The sequence below is a fragment of the Euleptes europaea genome, chromosome 3 (assembly GCF_029931775.1).
Source record: "Euleptes europaea isolate rEulEur1 chromosome 3, rEulEur1.hap1, whole genome shotgun sequence".
Taxonomy (NCBI): Eukaryota; Metazoa; Chordata; class Lepidosauria; order Squamata; family Sphaerodactylidae; genus Euleptes; species Euleptes europaea.
Genome location: NC_079314.1, coordinates 60,646,888 through 60,665,255, shown reverse-complemented (window position 1 = coordinate 60,665,255; position 18,368 = coordinate 60,646,888). Strand labels below are relative to the sequence as shown.

General features: G+C 44.3%; 1 protein-coding gene across 1 annotated transcript; it reads left to right on the top strand.

Moving 5' to 3' along the window:
- The first annotated feature begins 4,199 nt into the window (after positions 1 to 4,199).
- CAV2 (caveolin 2) lies at positions 4,200 to 15,165 on the top strand. Its single transcript, XM_056847163.1, has 3 exons — positions 4,200 to 4,370; positions 5,315 to 5,502; positions 14,963 to 15,165. The coding sequence occupies exons 1-3, from the start codon at positions 4,221 to 4,223 to the stop codon at positions 15,111 to 15,113; spliced, it is 489 nt and encodes a 162-aa protein (XP_056703141.1). The 5' UTR covers positions 4,200 to 4,220; the 3' UTR covers positions 15,114 to 15,165.
- Positions 15,166 to 18,368: the final 3,203 nt, after the last annotated feature.

The window sequence follows — 18,368 nt, the reverse complement described above, 5'->3', positions numbered from 1 at the left end:
CTATGAAAGAAGGGCTCATGATCTCAAAACATCCTCAAGGAAGCTGCTTAGATACCTGTGGTGCTAGTCTTTGACAAATTCCAATGAGGTAGCATGCTAGAATGTTACCAAAAAAACCTACCAAAAATGAATTTTGCGGCACCTTAAAGATTAACAAATTAGTGATGGTGTAAGCTTCCATTGCATTAAATCTATGAAGTGTATCCTCAGCAGACATGCTGATATCTGGTTTAGGTGATCGAAGCCTTCCTTCTGGGAGCAAGAATTTTTCTTCTGCACTCATCAAGGCTGGGGCATGGTTAAGTACGATAAATGTCCAATTCCATACCAAGCCAGTGTCTGCGGCATCTCACCAGTTGTACATGATGGAGGGATAGTTTTGATTCTCTTCCCTAACTAGTTCTTGTTTTGCTAGAGATGGGAAAATAAGCTGGTTGCTTCTGGGTGGATGCTGTCTGCTGAAACTTGTACATTTGTAAATTTGCTTGCCTAGAAGCAGGGCTGCCACAGGGGGGAGAAACCAGGGTTTCCAAATTCCCATAGCCCTGGTCACCCTGGGAGCCTTTGGATCTGGACAAGGCATGTGATTTGTATTATTATAATGTAGGGGTTGTGTATCAGATGGGGAGGGTATCATTGGAGGTTCATGGCTCTTGGCAGCCCTGATTCAAATAGGATGTGCTTGTCAAGTCTTCTTTTTTTATTATTATGGTCCTAATATTCCAGCCCTGTAGCATTTTACCCCAACAAGGCTCCAGGCCTTGCTATTCATTTACAAGGCTATAAGGACCAATTTGAAGGAACAGGGACTGCTGATAGTTACAAGTGCTTCCATTGGTCCTTCTTGAGATACATAAAAAGTCCAATGGCAGCAGTGATTTTCAGTGCAATCCTAAACAGTTACACTCTTCTAAGTGCATTGACTTCAATGGATTTAGAAGGGTGTAAAGATTGCCTTTTAACTGATCTGGGGAGGAGATCCACAGCTGGGAAGACATGTAAGGAACTTTCTTACATTTCCCCATTGCAATAAAAGGAGTACATACTTTTAAAAAGAGTGCATACTGCTTTCCCAGAAATGTTTGTTCATGAGAGGTTCTCTCTTCTCCTTCCCAAGATACCTCAGTCCACCACACAGAATACGGCTGCTGGGCAGTGAAACAGAAATAAGAACAAATTCAGAACAACCCCACTGAACATGATCTTACAGAAGGAGGCATAGGATACAGTTGTGGACTTCTGTTGATAAAATGGATATAGACAGTGCCAAAATAAAATGTACATTTCTGAGTAACCCTTGCACTTGTATTAATACTGTAAGTTTATTACCTAGGAACCTAACCATAGAAAGAGATGAAGTGCCATCTCTTCATTGCCTTATACCTCGTGCTCCACTCCCTTATTGTTTACCTTGACCTAGATAGTTTGCTATTCCTATCGATCTCTAATTGTGTAATTCCTAGTTCTGTTGCATTGTTCATTGGTTGTCTTATGCTGTCTGATTGCACTGCTTTACATCCTGCAATCTACTCTGAGGTCTTTTATGCATGGCTGTTTCACTCGCCGTCACCCCTGCCCCCACAAAATGATTTCGGGTCTTTGTTGTGATTATGCATCCCTTTTCCAACTGTCAGAGGTCACCTCGCTTCCCCCCTGTCTTTCCCCACGTTTTCAGAGACCTGTTTTAACTTGAATTTTAAAATGCGGACAAAACGTGGGGAAAGTGAGGTGACCTCTGACAGTCCGAAATGGCATGCATAATCAACACAAAGACCCGAAGTCGTCAGAGGGGTGACAGAGAGTGAAATAGCCATGCATAAAAGACCTGAGTCTCAGCAAGAAAGGAGGGCTACAAATGAAGTAAACAAAATAAAACAAAAGTCCAGCATCCCCTGAAAGCCTTTTGTTAATTCGGCCACAACAGACCAGCACAGCTACCCTTCTGCAATCTTCCATAGACTTGCAGGCTGCAATTAAAGATGGTGGAGAAGGTAGGATTGGATCTCAAAACCAACCATGGGTCATGAGGAAGGGCTGGGTCGAATGTTAATAGAAGGGAAGTTAGAGAAAGATGTTGCTAAAGAAGCAAAGACTTGAAAGAGATGCCTGAGCAATAAAAACCAGCCCTGGTTCAAACAAAGTCCCAGGCGGGCTGTTTTACCACCCCTGCAGACACATCCCATCCTGTATTTTAGCTGTTTTTAACACTCCCTTCTTTGTTTTCATTGGCTGGTTTTAGAATATTTAACATTTTAATACAATATCTGCTGCAATTTGCTTTCTCATCCCTCTGCTTTTTGCCAACACTTTGACATGATTTTCTTTAAAATATTTGGCTTTCTAAAATTCTCCTGGTTGACATTTTTCTACAACATTTAGCTGATATATTAGCAATTAATTTGCTTTTGTATTATTTTACTAAAATATTTATTTATTTATCTATTTATTTATTGTGTTTTTATCCCACCCTCCCACCAAGGAGCTCAGGGTAGCACATGTGATTGCTTCTGCTTCTGTTTTATCCTCACAACAACCCTGTGAGGTAGGTTAAGCTACGAGAGAGTAACTGACCCAAGGTCACCCAGCAAGTGTCAGGACAAGCCAGGATTTGAATGCAAGTCACCCACAGCAACACTGAAACTACTGCCCCAGTGTTGCCCCTTTGTTTTACACCAGCATAGGGGAGTGGTTAGAGTATTGCACTGGGATCTGAGAGACCCAGGTTTGAATCCCCACTCTGCCAGGGAAGCGTGCTCACTTGCAAGGCTGCTTCTTTAGCAGCATCGTTCTCTGACCTCCCCTCTGTTGACACTGGACTGATCTTTTGGGCCAGTCACACATACACACACACACTCAGCCTAACCCAGGGGTCAGCAAACTGTGGCTCCTGAGCCGCATGCGGCTCTTTGGCCCGTTGAGTGCGGCTCTCCGAACTTGGTTCGGAGCCCCTGCTCTCGTGCCCGCTCGTGCCGGCAGCCGGGCTGCAGAGCCGGCGCACCTGAGAGAGCGAGCGAGCGTGAGTGCAGGCGAGTGGGCGTACTGTCTCTCCCCCCTCCCACTGTGGAGAATGGCCAGGTCCCCCTTGCCCTTGCCCTCAATGGTTGGGAGGCTAAAGCCTCCCCTTCCCTCTAGCCGCGTGATTGCTGGGCGGGCAGCTCGGCGGTTCCTCCCCCCCCCCCGCCCGCCTATCAGCTGTTGGGCAGGGTGGGCTTCCTTTGGTAGACCTGGACTCCGAGGAGGGGAAGAAGTCCCCCTTCAGAGGCCAGGTCTACCCATTGGCTTCTATGGGCCTCCGGAGGCCAGGTCTACCAACAGGCTTTTATGGCGGTAGACCAGGCCTCCAGACAAGGACTCCTGACGGGGAGGGGGAAATGGCAGGGACTTACAATTTAATTTTTTATCAATAAATATGATCACTATTAAGTATGATATCAAGTTTTATTCAGTGTACCTGTAGTTTAATCAAGACTTAAAACTTTAATTAAAGTTTATTAAGTTAATAAACAGTGTACCTACCTATATAGTTTAAGAAATTTGGCTCTCAAAAGAAATCTCAATCGTTGTACTGTTGATATTTGACTAATGAGTTTGCCGACCCCTGGCCTAACCTATCTCACCGAGCTGTTGAGAGGCTAAGACTGAAGAAAGGGGAACGATTGCAAATCCGCTTTGGGTCCCCCTCGGGGAGACAGGCGGGGCGTAAATGAAGTAAACCAATAAATGACTCGCGTTGAGCTGAGAGTGCCCAGGAATAAATCTTTTAAGTGCATTTCCCACCTACATCAGCGGGCCTCTGAGAGCGCGCAGAGCGTTTTCTCCCGCCCCTTGCCCCTTCACACCCCGGCCCGAAAAGGCAGCGGGCCCTTGCAGGCGGCGCGCGAAGCTCTCCGGGCCACCGAGAGCGGCTGTTTCGCCGAGCGCGGAGGCTTGGGGCTCAGCGGGGAGCCCCGGCTCGCTCCCCCGGGGCATGCGCCGCAGCCCGAGCCGGCACGCCGGGCTTCCCAGCCGCCGCTCCCGGGCCCGGGCGGGCGGGCTTGCAGCTGCCGCGTCGCTGGGTGCGGGCTCCGCCGGGGCGTGGTCTGCCTGCCGGGGCCCTCTGCGCTCCAGCCGAGCGCTCCCTGGCGCGCCGTGATCCAGCGCCCCCCCCCCCCGAGCCCCAGCCCCAGCCCAAGGCAGCGGGAGATCCCCAGCGAGAGCGCGGGCAGAGCCCGGGCGAGGCCATGGGGCTGGAGAAGGAGAAAGCGGACACCAAGATCTTCATGGACGAAGAGGGCTTCAACCGCAGCAGCAGCCCCGCTCTGTCCGACATGGAGAAGAGCTCGGAGAAAGCCCCAGACAGGGACCCGCGCGGGATCAACAGCCATCTGAAGGTGAGGGGTCGGGGACAGCTTTTCCCGGGCATCCACACGTTACGTGCTCCCGCTGCTGCTTTCGCGGTCTAGGGACTTCTAGGAATCGCTTACATGTTTATTCCATTTAAGGCTATTTCAGCTTGCGTTTGCTCCCCCCCCCCCCCCCCGCCGCCCCGTTTCCGTGCTGGGAATTAAAACTCATGTGCCATTTATGCCTGGGAGGTTTTGCCTTGGATTTGTTGCGCTCCAGATGCACTTCCCCCCCCCCCATCCATATTCTCAAAACTCAACAATAAACCCCCATGCAGAGCTTTGAGAATTCGGATGGGGGAAATGTGCATTTATAGAGTGACAAATCCAATGCAAAACCTTCCGTGAATAAATGGCCATGGGGATATTTTGCATCCCTCCTTTCTTCCCCGATTCTCATTTCTTATGACGAAGTAGGGGAGATATTGTCGAAGGCTTTCACGGTCAGAGTTCATTGGTTCTTGTGGGTTATCCAGGCTGTGTGACTGTGGTCTTAGTATTTTCTTTCCTGGCGTTTCGCCAGCACAGATGCCTGCCACAGCTGCTGGCGAAACGTCAGGAAAGAAAATACCAAGACCACGGTCACACAGCCCGGATAACCCACAAGAACCAATGAAGTAGGGGAGAGTGACTCGTTTTGATCATGCTGAAGGTGTTGGCCAGGCGGGCAGGTGGAATGAACACGGAGCAGCGTTCGCTGGTTGCTATGTGCCTGTGAATGCTCACTAACAATAATAAAACAACCCTGCCGTTGATCTCTTCCACACAGTACAGTACAAGGCCGTTGCCTGTTTGATTCAGCAAGATTCTTTCAGATCACTAACAAAAGCACAATAGTTTTGCTCTCCCTCCTCCCCATTGGTGGGCCCCCTCCAACTTTGAATTTGCAAAGGGAGGCTGGTGTTGCCAATGCCTATTGTGTCTCATTTCAGCTGGCATTTGAGGATGTGATAGCAGAGCCTGCCTCCACTCACTCCTTTGACAGAGTTTGGATCTGCAGCCATGCGCTTTTTGAGCTCAGCAAATACCTGATCTACAAGCTCCTGACTCTTTTCCTGGCAATCCCCCTAGCCCTGGTTGCAGGGGTTCTCTTTGCAGTGCTCAGCTGCCTGCATATCTGGTAAGGCTTTTTTTTTTAACTTCTTGCCTCTCCTGGGGTGTTAATATTACAAGAGAACTTCAGTGCATTGCTCGGTGGGAAATGTTCTGAGTAATACTGCACTCCCTGCCACCATTGTTACTGCTGGTGGTTATTTTAGTTTATTCAGCTAATATCATTCATTTTGGTAGCATTTGTGAAGCCTGCGGCTATTCATGTTTACCTGGAAGTGAGGCCTATGTGCCCTGACTTGGATGACCCAGCCTAGACTGATCTTGTCAGAAGCGAAGCAGGGTCAGCCCTGGTTAGTATTTGGATGGGAGACCACCAAGGAAGTCCAGGGTCACTATGCAGAGGCAGGCAATCGCAAACCGCCTGACAGCACCTTACACACAAGGCCTATGGCCTTAGATGACATTGCATATCAGGAAAGTATGCAAGTGATTGAAACCTTAATGTGCAAAGTGCTTTCTAGTTGCAATTTAATCTGTACATGTAGCAGAAATAGGTGGTGAAGTGTACTGTACCACTTCAAATGCAGGTGAAGGATTACATTTTGCCACGGTTCCTACCTTAATAGTACCCTGTAAGTGGGACACTTGTGCAGCACATGAAAGATTAAGCTAGACTTTTTTGACCTGATTTGCTATTTTTGTTTAATTTTCAGGGGATATTAAAAATGTGACACACACACTTGCCCTATCTGAAATGGTAAAGCCCATTCTGTCACTTCAGAATTCCACTGCCTCATTCTGGTAGATGTATAGAGCAGGCCATATTTGCAGCATGAGTGCAGTTGTGTTTACTAAAGTCAGCATAGGTTTGGACATCATACATCACTTGATTTCTCAACGTAATGACTGGCAGCTGAATGGGCAAATGGGCTCCACTGAAAAGAATGACATTTGGGGTAATGGGGATGCAACAGACAGAGATGTCTGTTGCAGTCATCAAATGAACATGTGTGAAGCAGGCCTTGTGTCCCACTGTGTTCAATGGACCTCTGTTTCCTATTTAAATGTGCTTTAAGGTTATGGCCACCCTAACCTGGATGGCCCAGACTAGCCTGATCTCGTCAGATCTCAAAATCTAAGCAGGGTCGGCCCTCCAGGAGAGTTGCTACCTCTGGCAGGGATGCTGCTGTGTAGTTGTGGGGCAGGCGGTCAATAGAGTCACTGCCACAGCCACCAGGCCCGCTGTGGTTTCCTGCCTCAGCTTGCCCTCTTTAAGGTTTCCCATTGGCTTATAACTGGCAAGACTGTGGGGAGTGGCGCTGGAGCCGTGGAGAGGGGTGAGGAGCACCCATTCACCCATCTCCAGTGCTGCTTCTCCCTCCAGTCTCTCCCGTTACAAGCCAATGGGAAAGTTTAAAGAGGGCAGCTGAGGCAGGGATGAGAAGGAACCTCCTTGCCCACCCACACATCACCATAGCTGCCACCTCAGGTGCTCTGCCTGCACTTTCCCACTGGCTTCTAACTGGCAAGATTGTGCGGAGAAGCAGTGCTGGAGATGGCCATGTGGGTGCAAAGAGTGCTCCTCGCCCCTCCCATAGTTTCAGCACTGCTTCTCCCTCTTTAGTCTCTCCTCTCTGTCCCCCAATGTCACTGCTGTGCTCCCCCACCTCCACTCCCATTCTGGTATGGCTCCCCCCCCCCCATGGCTGCTGTTGCTTCCCAACCGTTCCCTGTGGGTTCCTGCTTGTTTTTCCTTATAGTAACTATCTCCTAGTCCCTCAGAACTGCTAGTCTTTCAGTCACAGCACTGCAGATTTAGGGGTACATGTGGACACCAATTCCTTATGCAGATGCTTGAAGGAGTCATTTGTAAGAATATGCATGGTATCAATTTGAGTAACTGTCCCACAGCTACTTTTAAGTGGCGCTGTATCTGTAAGTGTATTAGTGAAAATTACTGCAAGTTACCCTTCAATGTGCGTCTTCATGTATGGTAACCGCCCACTCAGTTAAAACCAGATTTTTTTTTCATGGTGGGCATTTGTGTGGGTCCTTCTTAAGGGGGTTTGAGATGTGAACTTTCAAAGCAACTGCAGTGCCCCTCCCATACCAGAATGTGAAACAGTAAGTTCCCAGTAGGAAGTGGTATCTGTCATTCTGGGCAACTGGATCTACCATATCTAGGGCTTGCATAGAGGTTCCTGAGCTGCTTACACTGATCCATTTGAGCCAGCAGCACGGAGTGCAGGTGTGTGGCAACCTGGTTTAATTCAGTTGTGACTTGTAAAAGCATTGCAACCACTGAAGACACTGAACCTCGTGGCCTCAAGGCCGGCCCAAGGTTTTTTGGCACCTTAGGTGAACTATGAGTTTGGCAAACCACCTCCAAGAATAAGATCAAAAGTGAGGTCTATAATGAATATTTTACTTACTGGGGATTCAAAATTAACCGGGTAAAAATAAAAAAATAGATAAACTCTTTAAAAGTCCTCTGTGTTCCAGCATGGTAGCTCAGAAGTCCAAAGTCAACAAATATGGAGATTCTAGAAGCCAGTTAATGCTAAGCTTCCTTTCCAAACAATAGAGGAGGCCCCTCTTGCCTTTATGGCAACCCACAAAATCTGGCATCCTAGGCGGCAATCACCTGAGTGGTCAGGCTAGCCCTAGGTGGCATCTTGTGTGTCCATGGCTAAGTGATGATTAGTTCCTAATGTAGCTCTGTGGAGCACATGGCTTCTGATCTTTTTCAGAATGTACCCTTATGGACTCTGTGGGCACATTGGACCTGAGTTCTCTAATTGTAGGCTCTCTAGGATCAGGAAGTCTTCTTTGCTGTGTTCCCTTACAGGGCTATGTCTTGTCAACATCAGAACAAGAATTAAAAAGCAACATTAAATCTATTGTGTTAAAAGCATTTTGTATTTGATGGAGAGAATTCTGAGGCACAAATTGTGTGAAAGTGATGGTTCAAGAGAGCCAACGTGGTGTAGTGGTTAAGAACGGTGGTTTGGAGCGGTGGAGTCTGATCTGGAGAACTGGGTTTGATTCCCCACTCCTCCACATCAGCGGCAGAGGCTAATCTGGTGAACTGGATTTGTTTCCCCACTCCTACACATGAAGCTAGCTAGGTGACCTTGGACAAGTCATTCTCTCTCAGCCCTACCTACCTCACAGGGTGTCTGTTGTGGGGAGGAGAAGGGAAGGTGATTGTAAACTGGTTTGATTCTCCCTTAAGTGGCAGAGAAAGTCAGCATATAAAAACCAACTCTTCTTCTTCTTCTAATTCAAGGCAGAATTACAACTACCAAAAACAAAACCAGGGGCCATATAGTTTGAATGACCTTGAATGTTGGTGCCAACCAATAATAGTTAAAACATGTATCCTTACTGGATGTGTTTTAGTGTCAATGCCATATACCATACTGTACCTGTTTGTACATTTAGGGGCTGGATCCTAAGCTGTCATTCTGCCCACATAACAGCAGTTATGCCGGGTTAGTGGTCTTTCTGTTGATGGAAGATGGGTGAAATTTTCACAAATTCCTCCCTCCCACTGAAAACTCCCCCTTTGACACCAGATCTGTAGATAAGGGTCCCTTGACATCCCCACAGCTCCCTGCAGTAGAAAGGGGGGTCCCACTTTGCTACCTTCACTAATGATGCTTATGGGTGCCAACTCCAGATTGTGAAATTCCTGGAGACTTGGAGGAGGAGCCTGGGGAGGGTGGGGTTTGTAGATGGGAGGGACTTCAACAGGGTACATTGCTATAGAGTCCACCCTACAAAGGAAAGTAGACACTGAGGGAAAGCTCAAAGTGAAGGCCCAGAAACACTCCTGCTCCTGGGCTTTTTCAGTTTCCAGCGGGAAAAATTGAAAATTTGGGAAAACACTGGAAACATTCCGATGAAATAGGAATATATCAAAATCTACAGCATTACTACTTGTTAATTACTGTTTTCACAACAAGCATCATAAACAGCCGGCCATCACATGCTAAAAGAGAAGCCTAAGATTTACTACCTGAGTTACAACATGATTTTAGAACCGCTGCCAAAAATTTAGCCACACACAAAGTTACTTGTTTGTATTCATCTCTTAGTAACTAAGAAGACTTAACTTCTAAAGAGACAAGAGTCCTGCTTAAACAAAGCAAAAATCAATTCAGCTCTAAAATCTAAAAATTCAGGCCATCCTAAAGAATACAATCTATAGAGTCAATTCAGTTAGTACCACAGAATTTATTAGAGTATGAAATATGATTAAACCATCCTAAGCACTACCAATGGCAAGGCGTTCAAAAGCGCAAGCATAAATGCCCATCTATAGTTTTGGAAGAGACCATTCAAAATGGTAGTTTGCCATTCTTATCAGGGGAAGAGTACCAACTGAAAAGGATGAACATACTCTGAGAGCTCTAGCCAGCATACTCTTACAATCAAGAGCCCTCATTTAATTGATGGATTAAATTCACAACTACGGTACTCAGTATCGTTGTCATATCGTTGGTGATGCCCAGACATAATAATTTAAATTCTGAATATCTGTCCCAAGGACTCATATGTTGATCCAGGATAACTAATCCAAGAAGACCTGATTCAAAATTCAATTTCAACATCCTAATTTTCAGATTAAACGCTGTCCATCAATTCTTTGCTTCAAAAGATATATCGCCAATCTTGGCTCTCAAAACTATTCCTGCCACACATCCCAGAGTTCCCAGGATATTGAGTAAAAACCTTAGTAACAGTCCATCAGTATTATCTGTTACCACACACGCTGTTTTCTCTTCAGGTCATATAAATCGTATAAAACCAGTGTGGTGTAGTGGTTAAGAGCGGCGGACTCTAATCTAGAGAACCAGATTAGATTCCCCCCTCCTCCACGTGAAGCCTGCTGGGTGACCTTCGGCTAGTCACAGTTCTCTCAGAACTCTCTCAGCCTCACCTACCTCACAAGATGCCTGTTGTGAGGTGGGAAGGCAAGGTGATTGTAAGCCGCTTTGAGACTGTCGTCTCAGGATTGCCCCAAAGTATATGTTCTCATTCAGCTGTGCTTTGTCCAAGAGTGTGGAGGTGGAATTAGGTGGATGGAAATGCAAGCCCATTGTTCTGTTTTCCTGTGGAATCCCTTCAGTTTGGAAACATGTAACTTTTGCTTGCTTTTGAGGGCAGGGTGGTGAATTCCATTCAAACACTCCCAATGTCCCTTGGAGAACCGCCAAAGCAACTCTACTGAAGGGATTGTGAATTCCCTGGCTTCAGCCAGTTCCATAAGAGGGTGTAATCGCAGTCTTGGTATTTTGTTTCTTCAGCTTACAAATGGAGACCCTGTTATTAACCTGCCTCCCAACGGTGAGGCTAAAATTCCATTCTGCCCAGGAAAGCCTTTTGGAAACCCTTGGTTAGGAAGCATTTTGCAGAAGTGCCAACAGAGAGGAGTTGCTACTGTGTTAGCATGCCAAAAATTCACACAAGAGCTTGACCTCACATTCCTTCTGCACCCAGAGCTCTCAGTGACTACAGAAGCTGTTGCATAGCCACATCAGAGGGGCAAAGAACTTTACCTCTCAGTACTCTGAATTCTGCATGCACGTATTGTCCGTTGAAGTGAAGTGAGAAGATAGGAACACAAACAAATCCCTGTAATGAAAAGAAAGCCCTGATGCAATAGCATGCTGGGTTTTTTTAATTTATTTTTTAAGCTACTGTTATTATTTTAAAAGTAGTTTACCTTGAACCCTTCCTCTGGCAAGACCAGTTAGGCTGGTGACCATAGTTACATTATCTGGTAGGTATGAGAGAACAATTTGAAGCTGTACCCAGAGTAACCACCCACTGAGAGAGCTGCTTGCTGGCTGTTTAAGGGGAAAAAGCCTCTCTGTTGTTCTGTTGCTTAAATGGACCTTCTTACTGTCTTGCTACAAGCTTTAAGCTGAGAAAGACACATCAAGGTAAACATTAGGTCTTGCATATATATTTATGCAAGCTTTTAAAATCAGTCCATTTTGTAAACGCATGGCTGTACGTGATTTACTGTTTCATAATCAAGATTTCAAATGATGTGTGCTAAATTCTGCCTATCGTTAGGGGGTTCCGCTTTTATATTTAGGTATATTTAGGACTGCTTTTCTCACTACTCAGGACTCAATGCAGTTTTATTAAAAAGCGAGAAAAATACAATGTAGACAAATAAAACAAAGAAAAAAACATACAGCACAGCTCCTGAGTTGGTTCAGGATGCACTTTGCTGACTTACAGACCAAGAGCTACCCCTAGGCTAAACACTTGCAGCATACAAAGAACACAAGAACATGAAGATCTCATACACCTGGCACCAAGGTTCTGCCAGACACCAAGGCTAAATACCTGCAACAGAGGAGGAACACAAGATCCCATTTGGCCGAAGATCAGCCCAGATTCCATGTGGCCCACCCAAATTCTGATCTGAGCTTTAAATTGTAGCTTCTCACTGCATACAACTCAGCACAGATTTTTGTTGCTGTTTCTGGGAAGTTTTAAAAATTAGCACCATAAGAAATGCAAGGGATTTACTGTTCTTTTTGAGAAAGTCTTACAACTGGAACTCTTACTTCCATAACATTGTTTCTATAACCAGGAAACAGTGACTCAGACTTGTAAATTAGCCACTTGCCTGGTTAACTGTGATAACAATTATTTCCAAACAAGCTGCAAAAGTTATAATAGTTTTTTTTTCTCCTTATAGCCATATATGAATAATTCAGATATATGCAAGCAGGTGGGTTACTAAAAAGTCTTGTTTGCTGGTAACCTTTAAGGGCTTTCTTGTAAAGCAGCAGTAACTTCACTCACTATGCAAATCTGTTCATTCTAGGTGACACTTTTAAATATGACTTGGGCCTTTGGATTACTCGGACTAGGTCTTGAAATAGCACAAGTCACTGGATCATGCAAGACTGGTCCAAGATCAACCAACAAACTTCAAGGACAAGTGGGGATCTGAACCCAGGTTTTCCTGATCCTAATCTGATACTCTAACCATTACATTAGCTTGTGGAAGAGAGAAACTACAATTATATTGCCAGCATGCAGCATTCTCCAATTTGGGATGATTACTTGGGTAACATTTCCATTCACATCAATGGGAGGAATTGTGTAAAATCCTCCATAGGAGGCTTATGGTCATCTGAGGAATGCTCTGATTAGTGTTACTAACGTTTTTGTTCAGGCATAGGAATTGAAATCCTAAATTGTACATAAGAGTAGGTGCTGTTGAGTGATTTTGTCTTATCTAGAGCAGATAAGGGACTGGTATGTATAGAATTAACTCACTGCAGGTCACATATGCTGTGAGTTTACAACAGGGAAAAAAGCTCCATTTCACATTGGCACCACTAAGGTGAAGTGAACACTGCGTTGAATTTAGACCAGAGAGACCCAGGTTCCAGTCCCCAATCAATCATGAAACTCTCTAGTGACCTGAAGCCAGTAACTAGTTCTCAGTTCCCTCTGTGGTTATGATGAAAAATGGGAAGGGGGGGACCATGTACATTGCCCATGGGCACCATATTGGGGGTCACAGTTCTATATTTTACAAAGCACTTACAGTAGAAAAAGTCTATCAATTCCAGTGGAGCTACTAAAAAGTTATTGAAATCTTGGTTTCCATCCTGCTGATAGGTCTTTTATAAAGAACAGCTTGTGTCATTCTGAAGAATTTCTCTGGTTCATTGTCTTAAAAAGTAAAAGGATAAAGAAGATACCTCTTGCTAATCAACAGAGAACAGTCAGCAAATGGAACCATTCCACAAAGGAACCCTTAGAGTAGCCAAGCATGCCATACACACACTAATCTATACAAGGAAAGTTTGGGTGAGATTGAAGGTATCTAGGGTTGCCAACTCTGGGTTGGGATATTTCTGTAGATTTGGGGGTGGAGCATAAAGACAGCAAAGTTTGGAGAAAGGAGGGATGTTATGCTCCAGAGTCTGCCCTTCGAAGTTGCCATTTTCTCCAGAGGAATTGATCTCCGTAATCTGAAGATAGGTTATAATTCCAGGAGAACTCCAGTCTTTCTCTAAGAGTATCTTATGCTGAAGGCACTTCCATCCCACATTCTATATTGGGGATGTGCACGTCTGGCCATTTCAGCAGAAGAAAAGAAAGTGCATCAGAAGCATATTGACATCGTGTTGCCAGTGCCAAATTTCAAACTTCATGAAATAGCCCGTATTTGGAAAATAACCAGCAGTCACAATTTGGAGTCCAACAGGATTTCCTTTCTGTTGTATGTTTTGTATTATTTTTTGCCCACCCGAAATTCTCACTGTTGTATACACAATAAAATGCTAGAATTGTGTTTAAGGTACACATAGAGAGTTGAAGCACAGCCCCTTCCTAGCTTCTCCCCAAATTGCAGAGAGACTTGTATTTATAATTCTCAAACTCCACTGAGCTTCAGCACCATTTCCAGTGGGTGTGGTCAGCCCAATCTCCCACCTTGGATTAATTTGCTGCACTGCTGTGTTTCAGAATGGGGGCACACAATGTGCTTGAAGCTAGATTAATTTTAGACAGTTTCTTCCACAGGTTTCAATATGTACACACAGAACAGATGTTAATTTTGATTGTTACTAATTATTGTTTACTTACCCTGTAATGCCTTTATTTTAAAAGGCATTTTTAAAAAATAAAATCCCAACTGCAGAAATGGCATGGTCCTTCCATATACAATTCAGATGCTCTTAACAGCAATCTTATACCAGAAGAATAGACTGAGATTTTAGGTATTTACGTGATTCTTGTAATGGAGATACACACACCAACATTATTGTTTCAGGGGCTATAAACTCCTGAGATTATAACCAGAGTTTGTTGCTTCAGTGCTTGTTGCAGCACCCTTGGAAATTGAAATACACCAGAATCTTAGTGTCACTTCAGACCAGCCATTCTTGGCTTGAGTGCTGAGATCAGTAACTTAAAACCTGGATACACCACAGCACAATAATCCTCTTTTCCTTCGATATTCCTTGGAGGCAAGCCATGGGCCATCAGCCCTTTGGCTTTTGCCTTTTGGTTCATGTCTCTAGACACGCCCAGGTTTAATACCTATAATAGGAAGCAAAACAAAGCTCAGTCTAGATACCTGGAAACACAAAGGTAATACCTCCTGGTTTCTTTTGAAGAACCTCTTACTCCAAGGCAGTGGTGGAGGAAGGTGAGAATTGACACTGTGCTTTGGAGAAGAAGCAAGTGGGTACCAGAAAGTGCATTAATAGGTGCCATGGTGATCAGCCTGCATCTTCTGCTACTGTCAGAGATGTTCCCAAGATCCACCAGTCTTACTTTGGTGGATTTCTTTCTCATCCAGCATTAACTCCTCCTTACAACATCCAGAATTTGACAAGCATAGACCCAATCAAATATTGGTGGATGCCTTTGGTTCTTGGTACTAATTAAACCATAACTGACGGGAATAGCTGAATTTAAGGATTGGTAAATTCAAAATGTCATTTAAATGTTCTAATTTCTTTCCCCCCATCTTTTAGGATTGTGGTGCCTTTCACAAAGTCCTGCTTCATAGTCTTGCCCTCGGTGCAGGCTGTATGGAAGAGTGTGACGGAAATTCTTGTTGCTCCACTGTTTCACAGCATAGGAAAGTGCTGTGCAGCAATCAACATACGACTTGACCAAGAGTGAACATCTGGGATTCGATAACACACTAGTCTTCAGTGTTGTTATACCTCTTTGCAGACAGACAGCATGGATGTGCTTAACCATTCATTCCAAAACTACTAATGCTTAAATGGCTGACTTTTTTTTCTAGTGGGCCGCACATTTCCTGGAAATAAATCATGCTGGGGAGGGGAGGAAGATATGGATAATTTGTCCATTTTTTTGCTAACTGAAGAACACCAGGATACGTTGGCAATACTTTATTTTAACGGTACTTTCATTGTCTGGTCCCCATCAATGTTTTAGGGGGGCTTACATGTCTACCATATGACCATCCTTCACCTTGGGGTATTTTGCTGCTCTGAATCCTAGTTGCAGGCCATCACCCGGCATTGTAGTAACTAAATCCCTCAATATTGTTTCACCAGGATTGGACATAACCTATTTTTTTTCAGTGTTACACTCTACAACTGAATCTTAGATTTACAAATGCCTTCGCAGTGTGTATCGTTACACCTTGAATACTTTCTGAATCCTGACATTCAACCCACCCAGCTCCCTAACCAGCTATCTCCTGAACAACCTAACAGCTGCTTGCATAACCCATCAGCATCCCTGTGCTCCAACAGCTCTGCTTTCCCAAATCCAGTGCAAAAACTTCCAAGAGCACACCAGGGCCCAGATGAGACCACAGGCATCTGCACCTTAGAAACAGGCTTGGAATGGGTGTCCTCAAAGCCAGGACCCTGCTACCATTTTGGGTTTTCGGCTGGAACCTGGAGAGCAACAAGCATAAGCTAATTCCTTATCAACCAGACAGGGGCAGTGTGCCAGGCTCCTAATGTTTACACCAAGTCTGACCCCTCCAAAAACCCACTGGAGCCAGTGTTGTGCATCCCTCTTCCTTTCAATGCTTCAAAGGGGCTGTGGGACCTGTACACATTCCCTGAGCTGGGTTCCAATAGATTCCCAGTTCAAGCACTAGAATACCTGATGCCAGCATGAAACTTCTCCTTTTATTCCAGTAAATAAGGGAGCCTTACTGAGTATTTCTGCGTGTGGTTCAGACTGGTACGCAGGGTTCTGGATTTGGCTGGTGCTTTGCTGAATAAGGGCCCCCTCCTTGTCTCATGTGTTTGGGTGTATTTATGAGAGGCAATTTCTTGATTATTGTATAGCTCTAAGGGTTCTATAAGGTTTCACTGTAGGGAATGTAGATGCTGTTTGAGCTCCAAAGAAACATGCATACAAGTTTATACCAAATTATGGAGGCTAGGAATCAAGTGCTTCTGACCCCTGCCTACTATGCAAATTCTCATTGCTCAAAAAGCAAAACAGGTATCTCCAAATTCGCTTAAAAAAAAAAGATGCTAATGAATGTGTTGGTTTGGGGCAGATAGTAAATCTTTTTCTTGTTGCTTTATTTAATGAAATTTTGGTTTTGCTGTATATATTGTGTTTATGTAAATGATACTGTAATGGGTTTCACTGATGCTTTATTTTTACGTGCTCTGTATTCTTGCCAAGCTTAAGATATTTGCTGCAGACAGTCTCTGCTCTGATGAACTTCTGCCATGCACAGAAGGGCTGTCCCATGTATGTTTTAGGTTTCTACACACACACACAAAACAGGGCAGAGCTACTTAATTGTATTCTGCACCCAGGACCTGATACAGAGTCCCATTCTGTTGAGAGCAACAGAGAATCCCTGTTAGATACAGAGGGACGGTGCCTCCAGGTATGTATGATCTGGCACATGTGGAAGTGGCCATGGCTCAAATGGGCTATCCCTCTTGGATCTCAGCAGTGTGTCTCTATTCCTCTCCACAACTGGATGTGGATCCCAGTTATCTATCTGTGGCCAGTGTGCTTTTCCTTGTGCATCTTCTATGCACAAAGGTATTGGCAGGCAGCACAGTGGAATGCATGAACATCTCTGCAGTGGTGTCAATCAGTTTTTAGATGAGATAATAAAAAATGTGTTGAAGTATTGCCATGCAATTCAAAATGTACCGAATATTTTGTAAACTCCACCTTTACCATTCAAGTACCATATATCAAACTATGCAAAAGATTCTGAAATATATTTTCAACAAAATGTTTTTTATTAAAACTGGTTTGTAGTATATTCAAGATTTTGTGCCTTTGTACCTTATGAATAGGGTTGTGCAAAAAAAATTTGGTAAATTTTGGGTTCAGGTTTATTGGGCCCAGGTTTTTTTTTGTGGGGGGGATTGGTAAACCCGAAATAAGCTGAATACCCATACCGGTGAAGGGGTATTCAGATCTATTTCCGGGTTTACTGGAAAAAAATCAGGCCCATTTTAGTCTATGGGGATTTTTTCGAAGCTCCTGTGGGGGCATTTTTGGAGGTAGAGTACCCAAATTTTCTGAGTAGCTTCAAAGGTCTCTCCTTGCATGAACCCTGAAGTTTGGTGAAGATTGGGTCCAGGGGTCCAATTTTATGGCAACCCATAAAGTTTACAATACTTCTCTACGGAGGAGGGGGGCAAACCCTTTGGACCCCATAAGATTGGACCCCCTGACCCAATCTTCACCAAACTTTGGGGTTCATGCAAGGAGAGTCCGTTGAAGCTACCCAGAAAATTTGGGAACTCTACCTCCAAAAATGCCTCCCCCAGAGCACATTAAAAAAATTCTCCTTGGGGAAAGCCAAAGCAGAAAAAAGCAGAATACCTATGGCTATCTTGCTTCGGCTTTATTCCCAGTTTTAATATTCTGGTTAAATTAAACCCAAAAGAAGCCGAAAAGGCCTTTTTTGGGTTTATTTTTGGTTCGGGTTTATCGATATGCACAGCTCTATTTATGAACAACACTTTAATAATTTATGTAATAAATATTTTATTGACACTTTAACATGGTAGAATGTTTGCTTATTGAAATAAATTGGGGTATTTAGAAATTCTGTTTAGAAATCTCTTGTGTTCTCAAATTGAGTGTTGTTCTAAAGCCTAATGAACCCTGATTTTATATGCATTTAATACAGTTTTAATTTACGCTTGCATCTCATGAAATGTGAAAAATTACACCAATTTTGAAATAGACTATTGTGCTGCTATTTGAAGAGAATCAAGAATACAAGTGTAAAACATTTATACTGTAGGGCAATACACTTTTTCAAAAGTGGGACTATATCAACAATATCTTTAAATACTTATTTTTTCCTATTTATGTATGAAAAGCAGCATGATTCACTGAGCTGTTTCCAGTTCTGCATATAAAATTTGCCAAGAATCTTGTGCATCAAAACTCACAAAA